The sequence below is a fragment of the Antechinus flavipes genome, chromosome 2 (assembly GCF_016432865.1).
Source record: "Antechinus flavipes isolate AdamAnt ecotype Samford, QLD, Australia chromosome 2, AdamAnt_v2, whole genome shotgun sequence".
Lineage (NCBI taxonomy): Eukaryota > Metazoa > Chordata > Mammalia > Dasyuromorphia > Dasyuridae > Antechinus > Antechinus flavipes.
In genome coordinates this window covers 191,257,734-191,284,866 of record NC_067399.1, presented here as the reverse complement: position 1 = coordinate 191,284,866, position 27,133 = coordinate 191,257,734, and the positions used below count along the sequence as shown (strand labels likewise).

The 27,133-nt window shown below is 30.6% G+C and overlaps 1 protein-coding gene across 2 annotated transcripts in view; it reads right to left on the bottom strand.

Moving 5' to 3' along the window:
* Nucleotides 1-27,133, bottom strand: part of SNTG2 (syntrophin gamma 2) — a 640,226-nt gene that overhangs the window by 405,168 nt on the left and 207,925 nt on the right. The window contains exons 3-4 of one of the 2 annotated variants that reach the window (XM_051976027.1): nt 9,925-9,981; nt 9,762-9,819 (exon numbers count right to left, since the gene is read on the bottom strand). In XM_051976027.1, the coding sequence (XP_051831987.1) occupies nt 9,762-9,819; nt 9,925-9,981 (115 nt within the window). The remainder of the gene's footprint in view (nt 1-9,761; nt 9,820-9,924; nt 9,982-27,133) is intronic. The other variant, XM_051976028.1, reaches the window with a different exon arrangement.

Genomic DNA, 27,133 nt, shown 5'->3' with positions numbered 1-27,133 from the left:
GTACAAGAGAGGGAATTATTAATTCTTTCAAAACAAAAAAGCATTCAGCCTGAGAAAAGAATTTTCTGGACCCACAACAAATTTGACAGCTGGCTAGTTTGAAATTCCAATTTCAACAGTTTCTGAATTCTAGAGTTCTAGACCCCAGAGCTTCTGGAGGGAGACTTGCTGGTACAACATTTCCTCTGGAGGGAAAAAAAAAAAAAAAAAAGAAAGTTCATAGGATTTCTTTGCAGTATCTGACTTCAAAGACAAAACTCCAAGTCATTTCCTAAACCTAAAAATGCTTAGTGAAATTCTTGCTGAAAATAAGCAAATTGAATCAGAAGTTGGAGGCCATTAAATTTACATTCATCTGGAGCCAGTGAAGCAACATCTGGTAATTTCCAATGGGACAATAGCTAAATGAAGCTTGAAGTCAAGGTCATTTGAAGCAGAGATAAGAAATGAGCATTCCTGTAACATCAGAGGTTTAAGTTACTCCTTAAAATTCATTTTTTTTTTTACTTTTTGTTTCTGTTAATACATTTAAACATATGTGTTTACTTTGAATTAATTCTTTTCTTTGGTTGACTATTAAGGTTGCAAAAAATATAGAAAAGATCTGACTTTCCCCATGATTATAAAGTTTGGATTATTTTTGGTAGTTACAAATAAGGGGAAAAGTGAAGATTTAAGAAGAGGAAAGGATCTGAAACTAGGTGTTGCTTTAGGCAGATTAATCTAGTGTAAATTCACTCTTAGCTCAACCATTTTGGTTCAACCATTTTGGAAAACAACTAGAATTAAGCATTCCCTTTGAACCATTTATATCACCATTAATTCCAAGAGGATCAAAGGGAGAGGGAAAGTTCCACCTTCTTTATATTTAGGGAATACTAATAGGGAATATTTAAGAATATCCACACATATGCTTGCTCATTGATCCTCTGAAATTTATACACAGACATAAAGGAATTTTATTTATCTTATATTAAAAACTTCATATTTATCTCATATTAAAACTTTATTACTGTGCCATACAAAATTAGGAACATTCTGAATACAGAAAAACTTGAACAGAAAAATATTATCATAAATAATAATGGTAGCACTCTCAATATATACAATTTAGTTATTCATCTATTTAATTTTTCATTTGAGTTAAGAGTAATAATATATCAATATGTAGAGGATCTTAAATTTTGTTATTGAGGACATTTCTGTTGTGAGATCTCCCTTTGCCAGTGGAGATTAGATCCCATCTACAATTTAATGACTGATCTGAGATGCAAAGGGAGTAATTAGTAGCAACATGTTCAGTCATCTTACAGTTTGTTTCAGATGTTCTCTATTCATAATACCTTCCAATCCTTTCTTCCAAATAAAAGTAATAATTGAAGCTAATAAGTATATATCATTAATCTTATGTAACTGGATAATAACAGATAATGGCAACTTCGCATGTGTATATGTATATATATTATATATGTATATGTATACACACACACACACACACACACACACATATATATGAAATGTGCATGTATATTTGGTATCATTCCTGAAATGAATCTTGTATGAAACTTTGACAGATATGAATATTTATCTTCTGAATACATGAGACTTTATAACTCCATTTGAAATGCCTTACATGAAACATAAATACATTTTGTCACTGAAAAAATCTTTCACACCAAGAAATTCAAAAGATTGACCTCTTATGGTCAACTTACATAAAATTCAGAAATCTAGCTCAAAACTGGATTGGTTGTGGAAAAGAACATTACATATTCATGACTCTTTAATGGGAAAGTACTTCAAGTTTAATATTCCTTAGGCAAAAAAAAAAAAAAAAAAAGAAAGAAATTATCTTTTTTTTTCAAATCCAAGGAAGATTACTTTTTCAAAAGGATGAAAATATGATACCCCAATACTATAAAGTACAGGAATAAATGACAGGTTTTTCTTTCTTGGCTAAATTTGCATTCTTATATACATAATACATACATATATTTCATTTTGGGGATACTGGCTAATTTCTTTCTCTTGGTTGTTTGGTTTGTGTCCAGAACAAGATGAATGATGTTTCAACTGCTTTGCACTCTAGTCATGTTACATCTTAATTATTGGGTTAATCTGCCATACTTTTACAAGGATATTCAAAAGCTAGATTATGAAAAGTGTAATTACAATATTGAGGGGAACAGAATTCATAATACATTATGGACTTGGGGAAAAAAAAAGAACTGGGGATGTTAATGACACAACTTGGTGAACAGTAAGGAGAGGCTATGCAAACCAATCTAATTCAATTCAAAATGCATTTATTAAGTACTTTCTGTGTAAGAAACATTATCCTAATTATTGGGGATATAAATACAAAATGTTCATTCTAGTCAATAGGATGATATGAAAGGGGAATGGTAAGGCATGTTAATTTGAGAAAGAGGGAGAAACCACTAAGAAGCTAGGATCTGTGCATAAGATTAAATATAAGAGGAAGCTAGAATGAAGCAAGGGATTTAATAGATATACCTGAAGAAAGAATATATTCCAGACATGGAATACAGCCTTTATAAAGGTACAAAAGAGGGGATTGTAAAGTCCAGGTTTGGGGAATTTACTTAGAATGTAAGGATCATGTACAATAATCTTGGAAAAGAAAGCAGGAACAAGACTTTAAAGATCTTTAGATGAAAGTTGGGGGGAGTTATATTTTATCCCAGAGGAAATACAGAACCACAGAAATCAAGGGAATAATAGAGATAACTCTTGGAGTTCTGGTGAGGATAAAATGATAAGGGAAGAAATTGTAAGAATTAAAACCAAAAATAAGCTACTATAATAACTTTAGGCAAAAGATAATAAGGACCTGAGCTAGGATGATGGTCTATGTGAGTAGTGAGAAAGGGAGAAACATAAGCTGTAATTTATAGGTAGAAATTAACCACAGTATATCAACAGACATGACAATTCTTTTCAAGTTAATTTGAAGGATTATTAAGAAGATAAATCTTGTTCTGGTTATTTAGATAGAGAAAGACTAACAAGATCAAGTGGAATTTTCAAAGAAATAAATTTAAATTTGATATAAGGAAAAGCTTCCTAAAAGTTAAAGGTGGACCTAAATGGTAGCAAGATTACCTTAATCTAGAATTTGGGAATGACTACCTGTCAGAAATGCAGTAAAGGACATTTCTGGCTAGATGCAGGTTGGATTAGTTTGCTCTCTGACATCCCTTCTGGTTTCAAAAATCTGTAAGCATCTTTAAAATATAATGGAAACATGTTAGCAAACAAGTATATATATACATACATACATATATATATATATATAATTGTATTATTGAAACATTTTTCCAGCGGTCCTTAAGGTAGTCGAGTTCAATAAAAAAAAAAAAATATATAGTAATACCTAATTCTCCTAATTTCATTTTTTTCCACATTCCATAGATAAGATGGTACTTTTTGTAAATTACTACAAAATTTTGGCTAATAAAATATTCATCAAATATAAGATGATGATGTGTTATAATCTGTAAATAGGTTTTATACCTACATTTTTTTTTATGTCAGGTTTTTTTGTTGCAATAGTTTACAATAAATTAGCTGTTTTTTTATATTTCTCTGAATTCTTTATATTTGTCATTTCTTATTGCAAATTAACATTTGGTTGTATCAATATTTTATTATTTTAAATATTTTATTATATTTATGTCATAGTTTTATCAGAAATCCACAAGATTTCTTTGAATTTTGGGGGGTACATGCCTATTACTTGGATTACTTGGTTAAAAAGTACAATTAGTACACCAACTTTTCTTGCATTATTCCAAACTGGTATCAAGAATGACTAAAACTCTTCACAGATGTCAAAAGTGCATTAGTATGCTTATTCTCTCACAACCTCTTCAAAACTCCTATTTTTTTCATCTAACCAATTTAAATGACATGATGTGAAAATGCAAAAATCTTTTAATTTTCATTTCTTGCAGCAATTTGACATGCTTTCTAGATGCCATTTATGGTTTGCAATTACAAAAAAAAAAAAAAAAGTGTTAATCATATCTTTTGACCATTAATCTTTTGAAGAAGAGCTCTTAGTTCCAGGGACTTGTCAATATAATATATATTTTGGATATATAATTTTTACTGGTGATACTTGATTTTTAAAATTTCCATCATATCATTTTCCTCCTAATTATAACTACATTGATTAGTATTACATAAAAAACCTTTTAAATTATTTTGTGTAATCCATATTTTAATTTTATTATTTTCAATCTCTTGTACTCATAATTTATTTTCCCATTAACTATTGCTATGAGAGTTTCTGATCTTGTTCTTTTCTCTTTTTCAGTGGCACAAACTTTTATAATCAGATGATATGTCATTTTAAATTTATTGTACTACATGGACATTAATTTAGCCTAAACTATAAAAGAGAGAGTATAAGTTGAAGAAACTGGGATGGAGGGAAATACACAGTGATTATAACTATGAATGTGAATGGGATAAATACCCATAAAACAGAAACAATTATCAAAATAGATTCAAAATCACAATTAAACAATATATTAAATGTTTATAAGAGACACATTTGGAACAAAGACATTAAAATAAGGGGCTAGGGCAGAACCTATTTTGGTTCAGTTGTAGTTGAAAAAAAAGGTAGGTGTAGCAATCATGATTTTGGCAGAGGCCAAAGCAAAAGCAAAAACACACTTAATGAAAAGAGATAATTAAAGAAGCTACACATTGCTAAGAGGTAGTATAAATCATAAATTAATATCAACATTTTTAAGTAAGCTTTTCTGATAAAAGCTTCATTTTTCAAATTTGTAGGAAATTATAAAAATAAGTCATTCACTAATTGAAAAATGGTCCAAGGAATTGAAGAGGTAGTTATCAGAAGAAATCAAAGCTACCTATAGTGACATAATAAAATGTTTTAAATCTGCATTGATTAAAGAAGTGCAAATTAAAACAATTCTCAGATACCACACCTATAAGATTGGCTAATACAAAAGGGAATAAAAATAATAAATGAGGAAGGGGATGTGTAAAAATTGAAGTACTAGTGCACTGTTGGTGAAGCTGTGAATTGATCTAAGCTTTCTGGAGAACAATTTGGACTATGCTTAAAGGGCTATAAAACTGTGCATACTATTTGACCCAGTAGTACCAGTATAAGATCTATAGCTCAAAAAGATAAAAGAAAAGTAAAAGGAACTATGTCATACATACGTATATATGCAGAACCAAACCACTGTAACATAGTAACAGCAATATTGTAGTATTAATCAACTATGAAAGATTCAGCTACTCTATTGTTACAATTATTCACCGCAATTCTGATGGATCTACTTCTGAGAATGAATCAAAGTATGGTTTTCTCACTTTATTATTCTTCTTTTTTTTTTTTTTTTTGGTGTCTGAAATGGCTCATGTGGAAATATGTTTTGCATGATTTCACATGTAGAATTGATATTATATTCCTGGTCTCAGTAGACTGTGTTTATGCATGTGATGGTCCATAATTAAATATATGTAGTTATATTCATGTGTATATAGATAGATAGATAGATAGATATACTTACATACACATATATGTATATATATGCATTAGCTAAATTAAATAATGCATTTAAAATTTTTTAAATTTAAAATTTTAAAAGAAATTAAAATGACAATATTACAAAAATTGTTTTGACTTTGCAGTTCCCCTGAATGGGAGTCCGTTAGGGTCTCTAGAGTACAATTAAAGAATTCCAGTTAAGGGAGTTCCCTAATTTTACAGATAATGAAACTAAAACACCTACATGCATATTTCTAGATCTAGAAGGGATTTCTGTAAACTTAATCCTAATTTCTTCCTTTATAGATGTATCATTTAAAAATATTCCCTGCCTAGGTAGAGAGAGGTTCTATTAAGAGGTCTACATTTACCTATACTGTTCAGCAACTGTATTACTACTTAAAGAGTTTTGAAGAGTAGTCTAAAACCCTAAAAGGTTAGGTACCTGCTAAGGTTGGGTTATGTTATAGAAAAGGCTAAATATTTCTGACTGCAACATTTGCTTTCAATGTACTGTCAATCTATTTTATAATCCACAGAAAAGTAAACTGAACTTGCAAAGCACCAAAGTGCCAAGATGTTTTCCAGATGAGATCTTGTCAAGCCTTCATCTCTATTATGTAGCTGGGAAATAAATTTTTTGAATCCTAGTGAAAGACTTTATGTTTCTCCCCAATAGCATTTTATTCAGTTAAACCAAATGTTTTCCTATGTAAATAATATTTGTATATTTAGTGAATTTGTTTTTCTTTTTCAGTTTGAGTCATATACAAATTTTATAAGCATGCAATTTGGTCCTTACTAGTTTTGTGATCTTGGATAATTCAATTTAATTTTCCTGAATCTCACTTTTTTCATTTGTAAAATGAGAAGGAGTTCCTCTTAGCTTTAGAAGTCTGAAGGTATGGGTTTCAAATGAAAGGGCTGGACATTGCCTCTAATGTCTTTTTCAATCATAAATTTATGAATTTATGAGTGATGCTTTTGTACAAGTCATTGAAAAAATGTTATCATTCTTATGTTTGTTGAAATTAAGTTTGCATTTTCCTAAATAATGTTGTCTAACACATAATTCTCTATCTTTTCTATAAGGAGAATGACAATCTTTCAAATGCCAAAATCAGGGCCAATTATATTGACAGTATTCCTTTGCTTCATCAGCCCAATAAGACTGTGAATAAAATAATATGGCTATTCTGAGATAAACAGCTCTGTTGGTTGCAGCTTCCCTACCCCACTTACTTAGATAAAGAGAAAATATATATTTCTATTCCAACTCAGCATATGATTTCTCATATCATTCCCTTTTTCTCTTTTTATTCCAAGCCTTTTATTATGTTTCTCAATTCATATCGAGTACTTAAGCACATAATATAAATGAGGAACTAAAAAAAAAATATTTGTTTCACAAAATTAAGGAAATGCAATAATCTTTGAAATGCTATTTTCAACTATTAATCAGTCAGGCAAATAGCTTACAATAACAAAGAAATGATTAAACATAACTAACTCTATTGATTCATTTTCTTCTGTAGACTTTAAATTCTATTAACTTGGAAAATTTAATCAATGCTGTCTTTCTGAACAACCTATCAATTTTACACTTATTAACACTTGAAATATCCAATAAAAATCCTGTGGTCAAATTTAATCACATTAACTATGTGTGAATTTCAAGAATCCTGATTATAAGGAATATTTTTTTCCCCTAAAGTGAGTTGTCCAACTTTTTACTGCATACTAAGAAATTATTTATCTGTTTCTTGTCTGGTCTGTTCTTATTATTTCTTTATGCCTGATTTGAACAGTATCTGAACATTTCTACTACATTGCTGTCTATCCTCCTCCACCGGACATTGATGTCTATATCCTCAGCATCCAGTTCTATATTCTCCTGTCCATGCTAGCTTCTTGAAATTTTAGGGTACAACTGACTAACGATTACTGAATTATCATATGTCCACAATGTTTCATTGTCATTTTTTTTTTAATTCTCAAATTCATTTCAACCTTCTTAAACAAAACAGAAATGGCACAGACTAAAAGAGAATCACCTTGTCCCTTGAATATAAATAACAACTGTGTTTATATCCTTAGTTCTAAATCCCTTATATATGTTATCCTTTCTGTTGTAAATTAGATTGAATTATTTTTAACTCCTTCTGAAAGAGAAATGAAGTTAACCTATCTGGTCCCTTCCATTCACCACTTTCTGGATCTCTCCATATCACCTGGAGATTATCTAAAGATAGTGGAGCTGCTCGCACTGGACACTGCCCTTCCAGTGGGTTATAAAACCTGTCTGCTGGAGCCAGTGCATCTTTATCAAAATTTATCAAAAATTAAAATGCACCTTTGGTTAGAAACAGTAATAAAGGTAATAGTTTATTATTATTATCTATACAGCAGCAACTAATTATATAACAATTAATTTTTTGCAAAACACTTTCATTATATCATCTCAGTTTAGTTGCAATGAGGCAGGACAATATCACAGAACAAGTATTAAAACATTTAAATGCTTTTCTTCATGAATGTATAAAAATCATGAAGAAAAGAAGCCATTTATTTATTTATAGAAAAATAAATAGATTTATAGATTTATAGAAAATAATTTGAACTAAAAATATATAACTGCACTTTTCTCCCAGTAAATACATACAATTATTCTAAAAATAATCTAAATTCTATTATCAGCTTCCTTTGCTATCTCTTTAATCATAATATCACAAATGACTTGTACTAAAATAATCCTCTCCTTTCTTCCCTCATTCTTGGATGTTGTAGGAATTAAATTATTTCGTTAGTAAATCCATAGTAGATTGTGTTTACTGTTTCTACTTGAGATTATTGTACAGGTTTAATTCTCTAGGGAAGATGGGCTTCTTTAATGCTATTTGGAAGAAAAGGAACTTCGTAGGAGAAATTGGACAAGTTGCTTAGGGTGTATCTGAGTAGGAATAGTTAAAAGGAACTATATAAAAGAAAATTAAATTCAGTCTGGCTCCCTAGGGGCTTCTGCCAAGAACAGACAATGAGAATGCAACCTTTAGGAACAAAATGATATGCAAGATGTGTATATAGTGGGATAATGACTATTGGGATGAGATTCACTGTCCATATAATGATGAGTCCTCAGAAGAACTGGACAGTAAATTAATCATTGGTCCCTTTGGCTTTAGCTAATACATCTATAAGGGGTCTTTCATTATCATATTCTTATTGCTCTCTCACCTATTCTTTTAATTCTGTTAATGTTATCATGTTGTTTTTCAGTGTGTTGCCTGGAAATTTCAGTCAATAAAATGTGTTGATATATATTCTTTCAGTTTAGAAAAATGTATAAATGCTCATAATTTAGGAGATTAAATGTATTAAACAATATGACTAGCAAGTAAAAGTAGATATACAAAGGAGACCTGTTCCCCAAGTGAATGAGGACATAGAAATATTCAAAGAGGAGATAGAAAAGGAGGGAAGTCATCTAAAAGTTTGAAAAGGCTGATCAAGGGAAAGAAATGATACTCCTTTTTAAAGTTTAATGATAAAAATGTGACCATCAAAAGTCATTCTTTTTTGATTCCTGGCCAAGTTTTATACTTATGCAAATCAAATTTCTACATTCATATCCAATATGAACAAAACCAGGATGCATTATGTCATTAAAACTCCCCTGTGTTTACTTCTTTTGCCATTGATGGGTCATGCTTAATACAAATATTTCTATTACAAGATTTGTTTGTGCAAATTAATTTATATGATGTTTTAAAGAAATTTTATCATGTCTATTATTTTTTATTCACAATTATCTTTTGACATTTCAACGACTGCTGGTAACTTGTTTATTACTAATTTTTAATCACTGAAATTTAGAAAAAAATACTCATAATAGGAGAACTGGACCAGCATCATCTAAGACTTTTGTAATCAATTTAAATATAAAGTAAAAATAATTAAATTCTAACACAAGATAATAAAAACTAAATGCCATATGCTAAATTTATCAAATTTTAAAGTATTACAAGTTTAAAATGAAAAGTAAAAGACATTATAGTTCACAGTCAAATTTCTTCTTTACACATACAGTGAAACTGGAGACTGGGGGATATAAAATCTTCCCCAAGTGAACCCAATTAGTAATCATTTTTCAAAAACTATAACAGTGTATAATATAATTTTTGGTAGGGAGGAATTCTTTTACCTGCTTGATCTTTGAATATTTTTGAGATGACGACAGGTACCTTGTGTTCAGCACCTCCCTGGAAAACACATTGACCAAAATGAAATAGTAATTCACATTGTGTGCTGTTCATGCATATATAATTTAAGAAGGTAATAGGAAATGGAAAAATATACATATATACCTTAATACTTAGGCCCAAGCCCCCGACAGGTTGTCTGCGAAGTGTAACAGTTCTGTGCTTTAAAAAATTGTAGAAAAATAAATTTAGTTTAAAATACATTAGAAGATGGATAAATAAAATATATGTGAAGATTATAATGACCATATATGTACACACACTTTTAAGGTAATCAAAATAGTGGCATATATATCTGGGAATGTGTCACCTAGAAAAAAAATTTCCAACAATTTTCTTTAATCTTTCTTCAACATTCAGCCTGTCACAGAATCTCTTTTTTCCCTATTGCCAAACATCTTGAAAGAGTTATCATTATCTACTTGCTAACCATCTACTTACTCCTCCAAACTTTACAATTCAATTGCATTTATTATAACTGTCATAAACTGTTCTCCATAAGGCCACTAATGTTTCAATTGCCAAATGCAATAGACTTTTTTGGTAGTCTTCATTTTTGTGTTTTTTAGATCTATGTAGCTTAGGAGATTGTTGGTCCCATATCCTGATGAATACTCTCTGTTATCTCAGATTCTACAAATCCCCTTAGTACTTTGATGTTTCTAGCTTTTCCTTCTCTGTTCACTTTGATGAATTCTTATTCCATTGCAAAATCAATAACATAAGTATTCTGTCCTTAGCCATTTTCTCTTCTCTCTCTACACAAGGAATTCATCACATTTTTGTATCATGGAGATGCTTAACAATATGGTTTCAAACTCTCAAATATTTTTAAATACATAAAATAAATACAATTTTATTGCCTTTGAAAATTATAAGATAAAATATAGTATTACAAAGAAAATCAATTATTTACCAAATATTTTGAAAATGTACATATACAAATTCATACTAGTTTAAGAATGTTTACAAAAAAAAAAAAAAAAAAAAACAAAAAACGAACAATTGCAATTAAAAAAAAATTCTTGTATCTAGTGTTAATAGTTTTACTTTCTCTTCTATCCTCATTATTGTATGCCTGCCTCTAATAAGGTTTTTACTCCCTTATAAATTTCTAATGCTCTATTATCAGCTTTCAAAAGACATAAATAAAGGGCAACTAAGCGGTGCAGTGGATAGAGCACCAGCCCTAAATTCAGAAGGATCTGAGTTCACTTAACCCCAATTGCCTCATCAAAACAAAACAAAACAAACAAAAACACATAAAGAATAAAAGAGATAAAGTTAAGATGTTTACAAAATATGAAGGAATGAAGTATGAATAAAGATATGAGGCTCTCTTATGAAATAAGTTCAAGCATTTTATTTATTGGAATTATTGCTACACAATGTATTTTTCAGTCAACTCTTTTATTTCCTACTTCTTGGCAGGTAAGATTATCAATTAAGGAAGCTGTGGGTTTATGAGATACTCTATATTTTAACTAAATCTGAAAATCTTTGATAACATTCTCTAAATGAAACTATATTTTAAACTAGTAATTGTAATAAGCAGTAGTTATCAATTGCACAATAATAAATTTCCCTACAAAAGATAATTAATATGAAGAAGTGTCTATATAGTCTTAGGTAAAATAAAACAAAACAGAACAAAAAACTAAAAACATGCCATCAATCTGTGGTCATCTGTGGATAATTAAATTTTCAGAGTAGATAATTACAAGCAGTTTGTGTAAAAGAGTATCAGTTGTTCTCTTGGCCTAGTGATCTCTAGAACATTTATATACATATATACATACACACACACACACACTCGCGCACACACACACACACACACACACACGTAAAACATTTCTTCAATGCCAGGAATCTATTAGGAATTGTGCTTGATGATGAAGATACAAAGCCAAAAATGCCAATAGGTCCTGCCCTCATAGAGCTAACATTCAGAAAGGGGATTTGACATCTACACATACAAGTACATATAAAATAAATACAAGGTAATATTTTGGGGGTGCACAGTTGGGGTGAACAATACCTTAAGTTCTGGTATAAAATGGTGGTAGTTGAGCTGAGTTTTGAATAAAGCTAGGGATTCTCAGAGGCAGAGATGGGGAAGAAGCACATAGGGATGTGCAAAGGTACAGAAACAGGAGATAAGTCTAATTATAAACCAAGAAGGCCAGTATGGTTAATTTGAAGAGTATGTGAAGGGAGGAATGTATAAAGCTAGAAAGGTAGATTTGATGTCAAACAGATGAGGTTCTGGGGAACTGGAATTCACTGAGTAAGAGAATAATGTGGTTAGATTTGTGATTTAGGAATATTTCTTTGGATTGGATTGGAAAAGAGAGATCTGAGGTAGAAAAATCAACTAGGAGACTTCTGCAATAGCATATGTGAAATGACATGGACCTGAACTTGCGTAGGAATCGTATAAGGAGAAAGACTGTGATGGATATGACAGATATGGAAGCAGAATTAAAAAGTGTTGGCTACTAACTGAATACACAAGGTAAGGGAGAGTGAAAGAGGAAGACATGACTGGGAAGGAGTGAATCTGAATGAATTTTCCTCCTACATTGAATTTCCCTTTTACATTGAAATAAATTTACTTTTCTCTGATTTCCATCCACTGTATTTATCTCTCCTATCTGGGGCCAAATGGAAGAAATATAATCCTTTTTGATCCTTATATTCCTTCAAAAACTATGATGTTTCATCGAAGTTTCTCTCTAAGTCTGCTCTTCTGCAAGCTAGTAAGTGTTGATACATAGTGGAATAATTTTTTTCTGCAGGTAGTGGGTTTCTCCAGCTAGGGAGCCCAGAAGGCCATTTGTTAAAAGAATTAGACACAGGATTCCTGCTTATGTTTGGCTTCTCAACTTCCTTCCAACTTTTAGCCTCTGTGATTTGTATGTTTGAGAATTTAGAATCAGTTCATTTCAGTTCAAGGAAATATTTATTAAGCATAGAGAATCTTCCCAATGTCCTATGGACCTTTTTTTCTGGGTCTTTCAACATTTTTTTGAGAATAAGTGTAACTTTTGTGCTTATCCATTTGTTATCCTTCTTTCTCATAGCAGGGGCAGCCCACTACAGTTATTTGATGATTTTTAAAAATTCTAATCATTGAATTATTGATAATAAGCAAGAGTGTACTTATATTTATAATGCATGTATTTTTTTATTCTTTGTAAATTTTAGTTTTATGAAGATTACAGTGCTTTATGATTTGCAGTTAAATAATATCACAGCAATGGTCTGTGTAGGCAGTAGGATATAAACCTCTCATTGAAAATACTGAACAATTTTCCAAATGTAATCCAAGATGGAAACTATTAATTCACCAAGTGTTCTCTAAGTAAATTCAATCAATAAATATTCTATATTAAATATACTCTGAGAAATATTGAATGAGATACAAAATACTGGTAAACATGCTTGGCTGTTAAAATTAATAATATGAAAACAGAGCTCCCTAGAAGATTCAGGCAGGGCTTCCTCTATAAACTAGACAATTTTAGGAAGAAGGGGGAAAGCATGTTCACTTCCTTGGTCTTTGTTGTGTCTGGTTTTGCTTTATTATCAATTACTGAAACTAGTTATTTTTTTCTTTCCTTTATTCACAGGCCTCATCTGAACTTAAATGAATATGAACATAATTAAGATTTGAAAATATAAAATGCAGAGAAAAAGAGTTTTTAGGGAATTAACTCCAGATCCAGATTTGGATACAAATTATCCAATAATTCCACTGGAACAGAATCCAGTTTTTTTGCTAGCCATCATTCAGTTAAAAACTACATTTTGTGTGCATATTATAAATAGGTATCATATCATTCGTTTATCTGTGGATTATAAATATTGTAGAGTTGGTTTTCAAATAGCTGATCACATCCTTATACTCAAAATATCTTTTATCTGACAAAAAAAAGTGTCTTAGGGACACTTGTGAGATTTCTTATTTTTCAACTCAGTGTATTAGTTCTCAATCTTTGAATTGACTCCTTACTTATCATATCTTATTCTGTTATATATCTTATCTCCACATATAAAAAACTTGGCCATAACAATGTAGTCAAAATCTCTCACACAAGAAAAATAAAAACCAATGTTATTTCAAATTGACTATTGGCAGAATGCATTGCTGAAAAAAATTTAAGTATACAAATAAAAGTGATTAATTTTGTGTTATTAGGCAGACTATCATTTTTCAGTATTATCTGAAGTATAAGGAACCCTACTGTTTCATGGATTTCAGATTGAGAGTTTGAATATCTGGTGCCTTCTAAAGCACTGTATACTTTCCCACTCCCATTTAATGACTGTTAAAGACTAAGTTAAATTTGCATATACAAGTGGTAAAGAGTATTCCTATCTGATTACCTAATTAAAGCTTTCTCTCTAATGTAATCAGATCTCAAAGAAGGAATAGCTTTACTGAGTTAGTAGAGAAAACTCCTCACTGAGGAAGGTTATTTTTTTTTTAATTCCCCCTTTATTGATTCTCTATTCCCACTCACCACAGCACAGGTTTCAAGAATTTTCTTCCTTCTTAAATCTTTCAACAGCAGCCCCTCCTTTTTCAGTTCAGGATTATATATCAGGCTTCACTGAAAAAAATGAAGCTATTTGCTTAGAAACCTACCATCTCTTCTCATTTATGGGCCCCTTGTTGTCAGTCCCCAATATCTCCTCATATTTTTTTTTAAGTTCTTAAAAAGAAATGGGTTTTCTTGTTGTCAAGGCTAATCACTCTCCCAATGGCTATTACCTATAACACTTCTGGTCATTCTCTTTCTGCTCTCTGATTTTTTTTTTTTTTTTTTTTTTTTTTTGATAAGGCAATTGGAGTTCAGTGACTTGTCTAGAGTCAGCTAGGAAGTGCAAAATATGTGAGGCTGTATTTGAATTCAGATCCTCCTGACTTCAGGGCCAGTGATCTTATCTACCATCTAGTTACCCCAACCTTTCCACTTTCAATGAGTACAGTGTTTGGCTCAATGTTTTTTCTTTCCCATAATCTACACTCAAACAAGGTGACTTCAACATACATCTTGACAGTCTCTCAAATTCCCCAACCTCTCAGGTTCTCAGTCTACTCAAAACCTATAACCAGAGGAATATCTTCAAGCAAACCTAAGCTAACCAGAGATAGTCATTTTGATCTTGAACTATAACTATTCCACTCTAATATTTATGTTTTCTGAAACACAATGATCTAATTAAATCGTTAATTAATCTGTTTTTTTTTTCTCTATGGTTATGAATGACCTTCAAAACTGTCCTACATCCTCATTCAGTGTGGATTCCATTTTCTATATTTTTTTGTTCTCTCAAGCCATAAGTCCTGCATTACCTAAAATCTCGTTTCTTTGCTATCTTGACTCCTTGGTAAACCAATTCAATTCCACATGCTAATCTCTTGTCCCCTTGTTGCAATGCCAGTCATAATACACAAAATCCCAATTATTCTTTTCATCTAATTTCCTTCACTCATATTCACTCCTATTGTAGAACAGAATTTGAGGAAATCAGGAAATTATTCGGATTGGGTCCACCACAAATGTATGTATCTTAAGTCAACTAAGTATAGGCTGCAGTAAATAGAATTCTCCTTTTTAACTCATTCATTATACCACCCTCCACAGTGACCAGTTGAATACCTTTTTCTTCCTTCTAAATATATAGTTATTCTCTGGTTAAAAACAAGCAATAACCAAAACCAAAACCAAAACCAAAAACCATTTTTCTCTCTTCTCCCTCTTCCTCTTAAGCTGATCAAATGTGTTCTATCACTATCTCCTCTTTTACTCTGTTCTTGAAAGAAAAGGTGACCTTACTCCAATCCTTTCTTTTGTTTTATAACACACTATCATTTTACTTCTTTAATATTTATTTTACCCTATCTAAAATGTGTCCATGTCTCTCTTACTTTAAAAAATAAACAAACCTCAAAATTCTACCATGTCTGTCATGTCATTTATGTTATCTCTTTTCTGATTACACTGAATATTTCCAATTCTTCTATTTTTGATTTTTTCTAAATATTTTGCAATCTGACTTTATTCCTCATCCTTCAACTAAAATCACCTTCTCATAAAGTTTAAATGATCCATTAGTTGCTAAGCCCCATGGTCTTTTACAAATCCTCATTGTTGAGCTCTCTGCAGAAACTGATAGTATTTACTACCTCTAACTAGATAGTCTTTCTATGTTTTTGTTTTTGTACCACTGACTTTTTCTTTTATTCTTCTCCTATTTACCTATCAGCTTCCTCATTACCAGTTTCCTTTCAATGTATATCATGTACAATGTTGATTTTCCCCAAGACTGTTTCCCAAACTGTCCCTCATTTTTATACTATATTATCTCACTTGGTTATCTCATCAACTACCATGGATTTAATTAAAATCATTATGCAATTGATCCTTGGATCTCTTCTTAGATCAAGCATGCATCATCAATTCCTTTAAATTGTACATCTCATAAGTATCTCAAACTCAACATATCTAAAAAAAGAAATCTGTTTTCTTCCCTCTACCCTCAATCTTTTTCTCTGCTCATCTTCACCATTACATTCAATGGAATTATCCTCCTCCCAGTCATATAATTTAGCAATCATTCTTGATACTTTACTCTCACTCAATACTTATAATATTGTCAAATATTATATCTACCTTCACAACATTTCCTGAAAATGTTACTTTTCTAAATTCACACATCAATTGCCTTCATTGAGTCTGCGATCCTTTCTTTCCTTGGCTATTTCAATAGCCTCCTTGCATTGCCTCTCCTCACTACAATATACATTCCAGTCAAATTTATTTTCTGAATATACAATGCTGGAGGGAATTGTGGGAAAATGGTGAAATAAAGTAGGACACTATTAGGCTTTCCCAAATTCCCCAAGCAATTTAAAATAATGTCTAAAAGTAAATTTTAGTGAGTCAGAAATAATTTAAAGTTCATGAAAAGCAGTGGTTCAGTTGAAGACAACTTAAGAAGACAATGAAAAAAAATCTTCCCTCCTGGGGTAATATTGACTATGTAGATACCACACAGGAATTCTGCTGAGAAAACAGACAATAAGTCCAAAGGCAGCTGCATAGTCAATAGTATTAGTTTTGGGAGTTTTTACTCCATAGATGGTATGGGGATCAGACTGTTGATCAAGGGAGGTTATGGAAGATATCCCCTGGTGTTGGCTCTAGAGCCAACCTATGATGATTATAGGATGTTCCAAGTCATGGATAAGCAAGAAAAAGTGAGCATACATATCAGAGGGGAACTTGTTGATGGTGATTATTGGCACAATAGTAGTAGGTTTTTTTTTTTTGTTTGTTTGTTTGTTTTTTGTTTTTGTTTTTTGTTCTTTGTTTTTTTTTTTTTTTTTTTTTTTTTTGTTTTTTTTTTTTTTTTTTTTTTTGTTTAAATTCCTAGGGAGAGAAGTAAGTTGAAATGTGTAGCCATCAGAGAGACCACAGGGAACAAGAATGTTTGAAGTAGAAATAGTACTAAGGCTACTCCTCACTGGTGAAGAGGACCACCTGAGGTCACCTGAATTTATAAACATTTTCTTAATTTATAAAGAAATAGGAGTGTGAGCAGGTCCAATAGAGAAAGAAATCTTTCCCTATTGTGTTTATTAAGAAATAGAAAGGCAAGTAGATGGTTTATCGGAGGGACTTTTAGAATTGTGTGAGTATTAAGGTGGCAGTGGTCAGAAGTAAATTAGATTTCTGAGGAAGAATAAGTTAAAAGGAGAAAGAGGAACTTAAATAGTGAAGAAAATTGAATGAAAGATAATATACAATTAGTTGGGATAAAATCACTTTTAAAATGAAATGGATAGCAGAATGAATCAAAAACTAGAACCCGACAATATGTTGTTTACAAGAAATATATTTTAAGACAGATACAAATAGAGTAAAAATAAAGGCTTGGAGCAGAATTTATAACGTTTCAGGTGAGAAAAATGCAAGAATAGCAATACTGATCTCAAGATTAAAATTAAAATAATTTTGATTAAGATATGAGAAAAAAATTATATTGTGCTAAAAGAAATCATAGGTAATGAAATAAACTTATATTAAACCTATATGCACCAAATGTTATAGTATTAATTTTTTTTTAAAGAGATAATTAATTACAGGTGTAAATTGATAGCAAAACTATAGTGGGGGATTTCAACCTTCCTTCCTCAGAACTAGATAAATCTAATAAAAATAAATACGGAAATTAACAGAATCTTAGATAAACTAGATATCATAGAAATCTACAGAGAACTCAATAGAAATATAAAAGAATACATACATTATATATATATATGTGTATATATATATATATTATTTTTTATTATCTTTTTATTTACAATATATATGCATGGTAATTTTTGGGCATTGACCCTTGCAAAACCTTATGTTCCAACTTTTCCTCTCCTTTTCCCCACCCTCTCTGCCAGATGGCAGGTAGACAACAACAAATTTCTTAGACTAAATAACAGACTTGCTATCCATTTGAATTGGTAAAATATGTTTCCTTACAGGAAAAAGTATCATATTAACAAAATCAGAGCTACAGCCAGACAAATAAGGGAAATATTAATAAATATTAGCTACTATATTAAGTACCATAGATACAAAGGCAAATACGGAAAGTTTTGATCACCACATTCTGTTGGAAGCCAGAATTTTAATAAGCATAAAACATATACAAAAGTGTTCCATGAATAGATTAAGATACTCAGGAAAACCTCTTATAGGAAGAGGAGTTTGTGCTGACCCTTGAATGAAGCTAGTGGTCCTGAAAAGTAGATAAAGCCTTTGCAAAAGCATAGACATATAAGATGAACACTGTCTATGGGAAATAGCAATTATACCAATTTGCATTTGATAGAGACAGATGGAGATATTGTAAAAACATAGCAACAACAACAACAAACTTCTAAATATCACAAACAAAAAAAGTTTACATATTACAGAATAATATACATTTCCCTAAACAACATATATTCAATGAAATTCCTTGAGCAGGTGAGTGACATGGAAAAATCTTTGTCTTGGTAATATTTATTTGGCATCCATTTGAAACAAAACAAAACAAAACATGTGCATGGAAATGATGCAGTTAGAACACTACAGAGCCATATACATTATATGGCTCATCAGGGAACTTGATTCTATTATTTTATTTTATATGATGCTACTGTTTTCTATTAATGTAGCCTATGGGCAAATCAATTTATTTTCTAACTTCTACATGACACTTAACCACAACTCCCCAAAGGTTTCCACCCAAAATATATTCTCCATTTTCTTTCATTTTTAATAATGCATGTATTATACCTTTACATTTGTAGAACACAGATAGGTAAGCTATAAAATATTTATTGCTCATTTTGTGGAAAATGTTACACATATTACATAATATCAAAAACAATTGCTAATATGATTTTTAACTATTTAAACCTAAATAACAGTAATTATGGCATTTTTGCCAATTAAACATTTTGAACATTTTATATTGTCTCCCTTCCCAAAAGAAAAGATTTGAAACCAACTTTGAGTTTGAACTTTTACACAATTAAAGCAAATTAAATATCAAGAATATCAGTCTTTAACTTGGCTCTTTTTGAAAGTCAAACTTTTGCTTTTTAATGTAGGATGTTATTAAATCTTATATGATGAGAAAACTTGGAATAGTTATGAAGGAAGAAAAAAATATACTTTTACCAAAGTCATCCTTACATACAGAAAAGCAAAGTATGTAAAGTATGGATACTTTATGGATTATTTGATTTCCCCAAAGGATTTTGAAAGGGCAAATATTTTGAAATACTGAAAATAAAAATATCCAATGAGGAGTTCCAAGAAATAATGAGATATAAAGAATGAGGACTAAAATTTGCAGGTTTTCCATTCTTATTTTGGTATTATCCAGATATTTTTGTTATACAGTAAAATTTTCCTTTATGAATTTAGATACTATACTATGGTATGTGAAAAACATATGTTGAGTACTGGTTTTGCTTTGTTGGTTATTCTTCCTTTCAAGATAATATAGTTTATCATTTTTAGCTCTATATTGTGAATTTTTGTTTTGCTTTATGATAGCATGATCAAAACTACTGATTTGTAATTATGTTGAAATTTCTGATTTTTATTCTGTGTATGCATATGTGTATGTGTTTAAATTTTAGATGTGTTTTTTTGAAAGCAACATATTGAAGGTTTTATTTTATTAACCAATATGCCTTTGTATTAATAAGATGTTTAATAGATCCTTTTTAAAATAGAGGAACATATTCATATTTTTCTCTTTAATGCTTTTTTCTGAATTATTGTAGGGTGTTTATTTTTTGAGATGTCTTACCACACAGTATTTTCTTCCTATAATTATTTTTGCTTTACCAACATTAAGGATATTTCCATAAGCTTAATTTTATCCTCAATCTCAACCATGTTCCCTTACAATTTTTCTATCCTCCTTCCAAGTTTTTGATGTTTTTTAACTTATTAATTCCTTTCTCTTCTTTTTATAGAATTATCTTATTTTCCCTTATTGTATTTTCTTCTTCCCCCCTCAATTAATTAAATTAAACTCCCCTTCTTCTCTTAATCAGTATTTTAAAAAATAATGTTAAAATTATGAAGAACGAGTTTAGCCCCAAAGAAGTATAAGAAAATTCTTTCTACTACTTTAAAGAGATTGAACATGTAAAAACAATGGCTATATTGTCAGTTTTTTTTTTTGCATTATTCAACTTTGCAATTTTTTTCTCTCATTTTTTCTTTCTAAAAAAAAAAATTTGTGATAATGGTAGTTCTATGAAAAGATGGAGTGTTGGAGTTTTTACAGGGGAATCTGGGCAATATAAACATAGTAAAAAGATATATATATATATTATATATATATATATTATATATATATATATATATATATTTAAAAGAGTACACCAGAGTTAGAGTGAAAAGACTTAGCCACAATCCATGATTCTGGTATGACTCTGATACTTATTAAGCAACCTCTGTGATTCTTGCAAAGTCAATCTCTGAGAGGAAGTTTCTCATGTGCATAATGAGGGAGTTTGACATATATTTTGTCCCTAACACATCACTAGGCCTGACAGATGATAAGTGCTTAAATAAAGGCTTTACATAACTATTTCATTATTCTTGAAAAGAAGAACTACCTTTATTTTTTAGATTATTCTCCCATATCACCCCAAAAAGTCCCATAAAAATCAAATTTGCTATTCTTCACTAATAAGGTCACAGAGTAGTCGTTTATTTTATTTTATTTTATTTTATTTTTTAATTTTTCTGAGAGGCAACTGAGCTTAAATGATTTATCCAGGGTCACACAGCTAATAAGTGTTAAGTGTCTCAGGCTGGATTGAACCCAGATTTCCCTGACTCCAAGGTCAGTACTTTATCCATTGCACCATGAGTAATTCTTAGAAAAATATATTCCTAGTTAAAAATAACAATGATAACTAATAATTTTAATATTATATAGCAATTTTATAATTGCAAATTTGCTAGATGTGTGAAGAGAAGATTACATGATGGATTTAATTCATTTCTTGGGAAAACTGTACATATGAAGTATTATAATACTTTGTAAGATTTTAACTAAATAATGGGATATTATAATTCTTCAGCATTCCACAAAAAATGATATGTAGCATTATGTTCAGATTCTTTAATTAAAATATTCTATAGTCATTATGGGGTAGTGATGGCCATAAGATGCTGAAAGTCATAATAATAAAACACAAGACCTGGTAGTTCCTACCAATATAGAAAGACTTAAAAACTGGTTCTGATTATTATTCTCTGAGGATCAGTCTAGACAAGTAACTCAATCACTAAATAATTAACTATCATAGAAACTCATGAAATGAAAACTAAATTTCCTACAGATTCATAAAGTTCTGATATATATATATGAAATATCCATAGAGTGATTCCAATCAAGCTCATATAAGTTCCAGTCAAAATTCCCATCTTTTGCATATATATAACCAAAAGCTCTCAAATTCTTTGCTTTTCTTTTTGAGTTTTCCTTTCTTTGGCATCAAAGTGGGAAACATCAAAATGTCTTGGAATACCTATATTTGCAAAACAACAACAAAAACAAATCTAGGAGACAGCATCATTGCAGCAGTAAAAATGGATTAGAAGTACAGAGTTACCATCCAAGGGAAAGCAAGGCTTTTGAAAAGAAGATACCACTAGGTATTTTATTTCAACATACTTAAAAGAAATAAAGTGCAAAATGGCTAATTAGAAGTCTTGTAAAGAAATTTTTTCTCAAAGATGTTTCTGAATTGCATTTCAGGTGAGAAGTTAGTGAATTTGATTCTAAATATTCTGTGAACATTTACTGCTTGATGTTCCTTTTTCCTTTATGGGAACACACAAACCAGGTTTGATTTATTTTTTGTACTAGGAACTTTCTTCACTTCCCGGTTCGAAGAGGAAGAGACCCTAGAATAAATCTAAAGGGAATTTGGCTAGAAATTGATGATAAAAAGAAACACTGGAAAGCCTAAATTCCCTATTCCAAAGTGAAGCAAATCTCACAACAGTGAACATAGTTGAAATCTTAAGAATGGGGAGAGGACAAGTCTTGATAGTATAAAGGACTTTGCTTTTCAGCCCAGAGGGAAGAATTTTTTATCATCTTCCCTCTGGACTGTGATTGGTCATTGGGCATACTTATGTAGATGTGTATACATACATATATATACACATACATACGCATATTTATGTCTTTATACAAGGCACAATGTAGGTATACATATATGCATATATAACATGTGCATGTATACAGTTAACCTATACACAACTCACAAATACATATATACAGGTATATGAGGAATTTGATTTAACAATGCATATTTGTTTTAAGGTTTGTGTTTTTCTTATTAAATCATTTCTCATTTTTCAATGGGGACAATAGATAGAGGGGAGAAGAAATATTTAAGGAAAACTAAAGAAAAAAAAAAGAAAAGCTCTTTTGCTCTATATTACTAAAAAAAGTGACAAAGAAAATCTGCTCTTTGAGAAGATTGAAATGCAAATGTACAAAGGATTTAATTATTTGGTGATACTTCTGCATATCAAATGGATATTTATCTACTTATCTCCCTCCATTTATCTACTTATCCTATCTATCTATCTATCTATCTAGCCATCCATCCATCTATCCAGGTTATTACAAAGTTTGATTACATAATATGAGAGGAATAACAAAAGAGTCATAAAATAAAGGTGTGTGTGTGTGTGTGTGTGTGTGTGTGTGTGTGTGTGTGTGAATTGGATTTAGTGATTTGCCCAGGGATTCACAAAGGGAATATGAAGTGATTGAGGCCAGATTTTAATTCAAGTTCTCCTGACTTCAGGGCCAGTCCTATATTCAAAATAAACTACTTTTTGAAATGATCCTGCAGTGTCTATGTAGCATAGACATGGAAATAGATTTGAACATTTTACTTGAGTTATCTTTTGTTATCTTCCTGTGCACTGGCTGTTAATGAACATTAAATTATTCATAAACCTTCTCACCTTCATTAAGGAAATGACTAGATACCACTATGAGTTAATTTTCCAATCTCAATAAGAACTTCTAAAATATGAGAGAGAAGAAGAAAAATAGGACATTAGGAATGGCATCTTAAATTGTAAATCTGGTGGTTTTGGACATAGAGATAATTAGAATGATGTTAGATTGTTAATTCAGTCCCTATATATCACAGGATGAATTGATTTAGCTGAACCTCTTGAATGCTGGGTCATTTTTAGGATGGTATAGTGACTGTCTTTTGGACTGAACTAACCATCTCAATGCTACCAGTGCTTAGCAAACTGAACCCAAAGTAAGAATTGGTGTAGACTAACCAGGGATTTAAAAAGCAACATGACTGGAATGAATTCTGACCCCTAAGAAACTTATTAATGGAAATACATCTGGAATGATGCCTGAGATTCATGAATAAATGGATAAGCTAATTCAAAAATTTATATATATATATATATATATATATATATATGTTGCCAAGTACAAAGCACCGGAAATACAAAATAAATAGATAAATATTTAGACAAACAGACTATCTCCTGCTCACATGAATCTCTTATTCTAATGGGTCAGATGGTATCTATAGTAGAATTCAGGGGCTGAGATCTGAATAAAGTTTAACATTCGTTAAAATATAGAGGGGAGATAATGGTTGACATACAGATATATATTATTTACTGTTGTTATGATTTATAAAGTCTTATCTGTTTCTAATGTTTGACTATCTGATAGTGTCAAGGTCTTTGATGGCAAGAACTTTGCTTTTCAGTGTTTTAGAGACTATGAATGCTGAAGAGGCAGGGAACTTCAATAGTTTTAAAGATAACTGCTTGGGTCTTGCATTTGTTAAGCTTGTTTCACTGAAGGACAGGGGAGAGAATATGGCTAGCATTAAGGATGACTACTTAGGAGGAGTGCTGCTGTTCACAGAATTTTAGGGTTTGAGTAACTATCCGAACAGAGGCCAATTGCCTCATTCATTCTAATTTTTTTTTTCTTTGTCCTTCAAGGTATCTTAATGCTTAATGCATAAGGGGCAACGTTTTGTGGCAGTTAGTTATAACTAAGACATTTCTACTGGAGCCATATCTATACTGGCTTCTTTGGTTAATGATAGTGGGTCAAAAGGTAAGAGTTATAGCCAGTGATATGAAGGAAATACTTCTTAATAGGATTTTTGAATGGGGATTCTGGATAGGTTCTTATCCAAAGACTAGTGACGGATAATGGTCATCATTTTATCTGTGTCAATCATATTGCCTCAAACCTCAATTAGCTAACTAATTAGCATCTTTGAATTGTTTGTGAGTTAGTAAAACAAGCTCTGGAGTTAGAATCAAATGACTTCTGAATAATCAATCAATAAGCATTTAAAAATTACTGGCTATATGAACCACTATGGCAATAAAAAGCTTTTTTTGAGTTACATATCTGTCACTAATAATAATAATAATCATATATATAATGAAATTTAGGTGGGTCAATACACTTTCATACCTCTACATCTCTGAACTAATATTATCATCTGTATAATGAGAATGTTGGAGAAGCTTACTATTGATGCCCCTTTTATTCTTAGCAATTTATAATGCACTATTTTTAATAGAGATACTTCTGGCTGGTATTTATTTAAAAATGAATGTGGAGTCAGGTCAATCATTTTATCTCCAAAACACTTAAAATACATTATCATAGCCATGAAAACAAACCCCTTATGGTCACATTTTTTCCAGTAAGTTCTCAAATACTAAAAATTATGCCAATAAGACTACATCTATTTGATCTAAGGTTAAAAATATATTAAATCCATAAACCAGCCATATTTATATAGAAGCCTAACATCACACACAAATGAATGAATGAAAAAGCATTTATCAAATACTGTCTCTATGAAAAGTATTGTGATAAATGCTTCAGATAAAAAAAAAAAAGAAAAGAAAAGCAGTTCTCCAAGGAACATCATATCCTAATAGCCTAATAATAGGACACATCATATACAAGAACTCAAATATTAGTTAGATGAAAATATAATAAAAAAGGAGAGTAAACATTAACATAATTAGATATGTAATTAGAAAACAGCTGTAAAACATATTAATTGTATAACCATAACCATGAATAAGTTTACTAAACTGGATCAAAATTTTCTAATATATATATATATGAAATAAAAGATTTAGACTACATGAGAATTTAGGTTAAATTAATGTTTATTTCTATGATCTTGAATTTTCTTCTGTTCCCCTGACCTAATATCTGATCTACTTATTTTCATAACCAGATTATGAACAAGAGGACAATTTGAAATATCATACTGGAAAAATAACTCTCCTGGAAAATTGATCTAGAAAAGATAATTTTTAAATTACTAAACTACCTGCAAGTTGTGATCAAAAAGAGAGTGTGCAGATCATCTTTCAAGAAATTGTCAAAGAAAACTACCCTGATAATCTTGAAGAACAAGGTAAAATAGAAATTGAGAGAATTCACCAATCACCTCTTGCAAGATATATCAAAATGAAATTTTCCAGGAATATTTTAATCAAATTACAGAACTTTAAAACCAAGGAGAAAATATTACAAGCAGTCAGAAAGAAACAATTATCATGAGGTTACAGTCAGGATAACATAAAATTTGGCAGTTTTCATATTAAAAAATCAGAGAATCTGCAATATGATATTTTGGAGAGCAAAAGAGCTAAGATTACAACCAAGAATCACCTACCCCCAAAACTGAGAATAATCCTTCTTAGGGAAAATGGATATTCAGTGAAATACAGTATTTTCAAGCATTCTAGATGAAAAAAAAACATAGTTGAATAGAAAATTTGACTTTCAAATACAACACTCAAGAGAAACAGAAAAAGATAAACAGGAAAGGAAATTTATAAAAGATTGAATAAGTTTGATCTGTTCACATTCCTACATGAGAAAATGATACTTATAACTCATAAGAACTTTCTCATTATTAGGACAGTTAAAAGGAGTTATACATACACAGAGTGAACAGGTATGAGTTGAATATGAAGAGATTAATATCCAAAAAATACAATTAAGGGAAGAAGGAGAAGAATGTATCATGAGAAAGAAATAGGGATAGGAAGAATGAAATGAATTATTTCACATAAAAGGGGCAAGAAAAACATTTACAGTGGAGGGGAATAGGGGACAAGTAAGGAGAAATGAATGAATTTTACTCTCATCAGAACTGGCTCAAAGTGGAAATAACACACACACTGAATTGGTTATGGAAATCTATCTTATCCTATAAAGAGTTAGGTGATAAAGGGGATAAGAGAAGTGGAGTGATAGAAGGGAGGACAAATTGAGGGACACAATAGTCAGAAGTAAAACATTTTGATGAAGGGCTGTGAAAGGAAGCACAGAATAGAATAAATGGGACAGGAGAGTAATAAGATGGAGGGAACTATATCAAAAGTAACTAAAAAAAAATGAGGCAAGTTTCTCTGATGTAGGCTTCATTTCTCAAACTAAGTCAAATGTATTAAAATAGTCATTCCCCAATTGATAAATGATCAAAAGACATGAACAATTTTCAGATGAAGTAATCAAAGCTATCTATAGCTTTATATTACTATTGGAGAAATTCAAATTGGAAGAGTTCTGAGGTAATACCTCATACCTATTATAATTGCTAATAGAATAGGACAGAAAAGGAAAATGATAAATGTTGGAAGGGATGTAGGGAAAAATGAGACAAAAA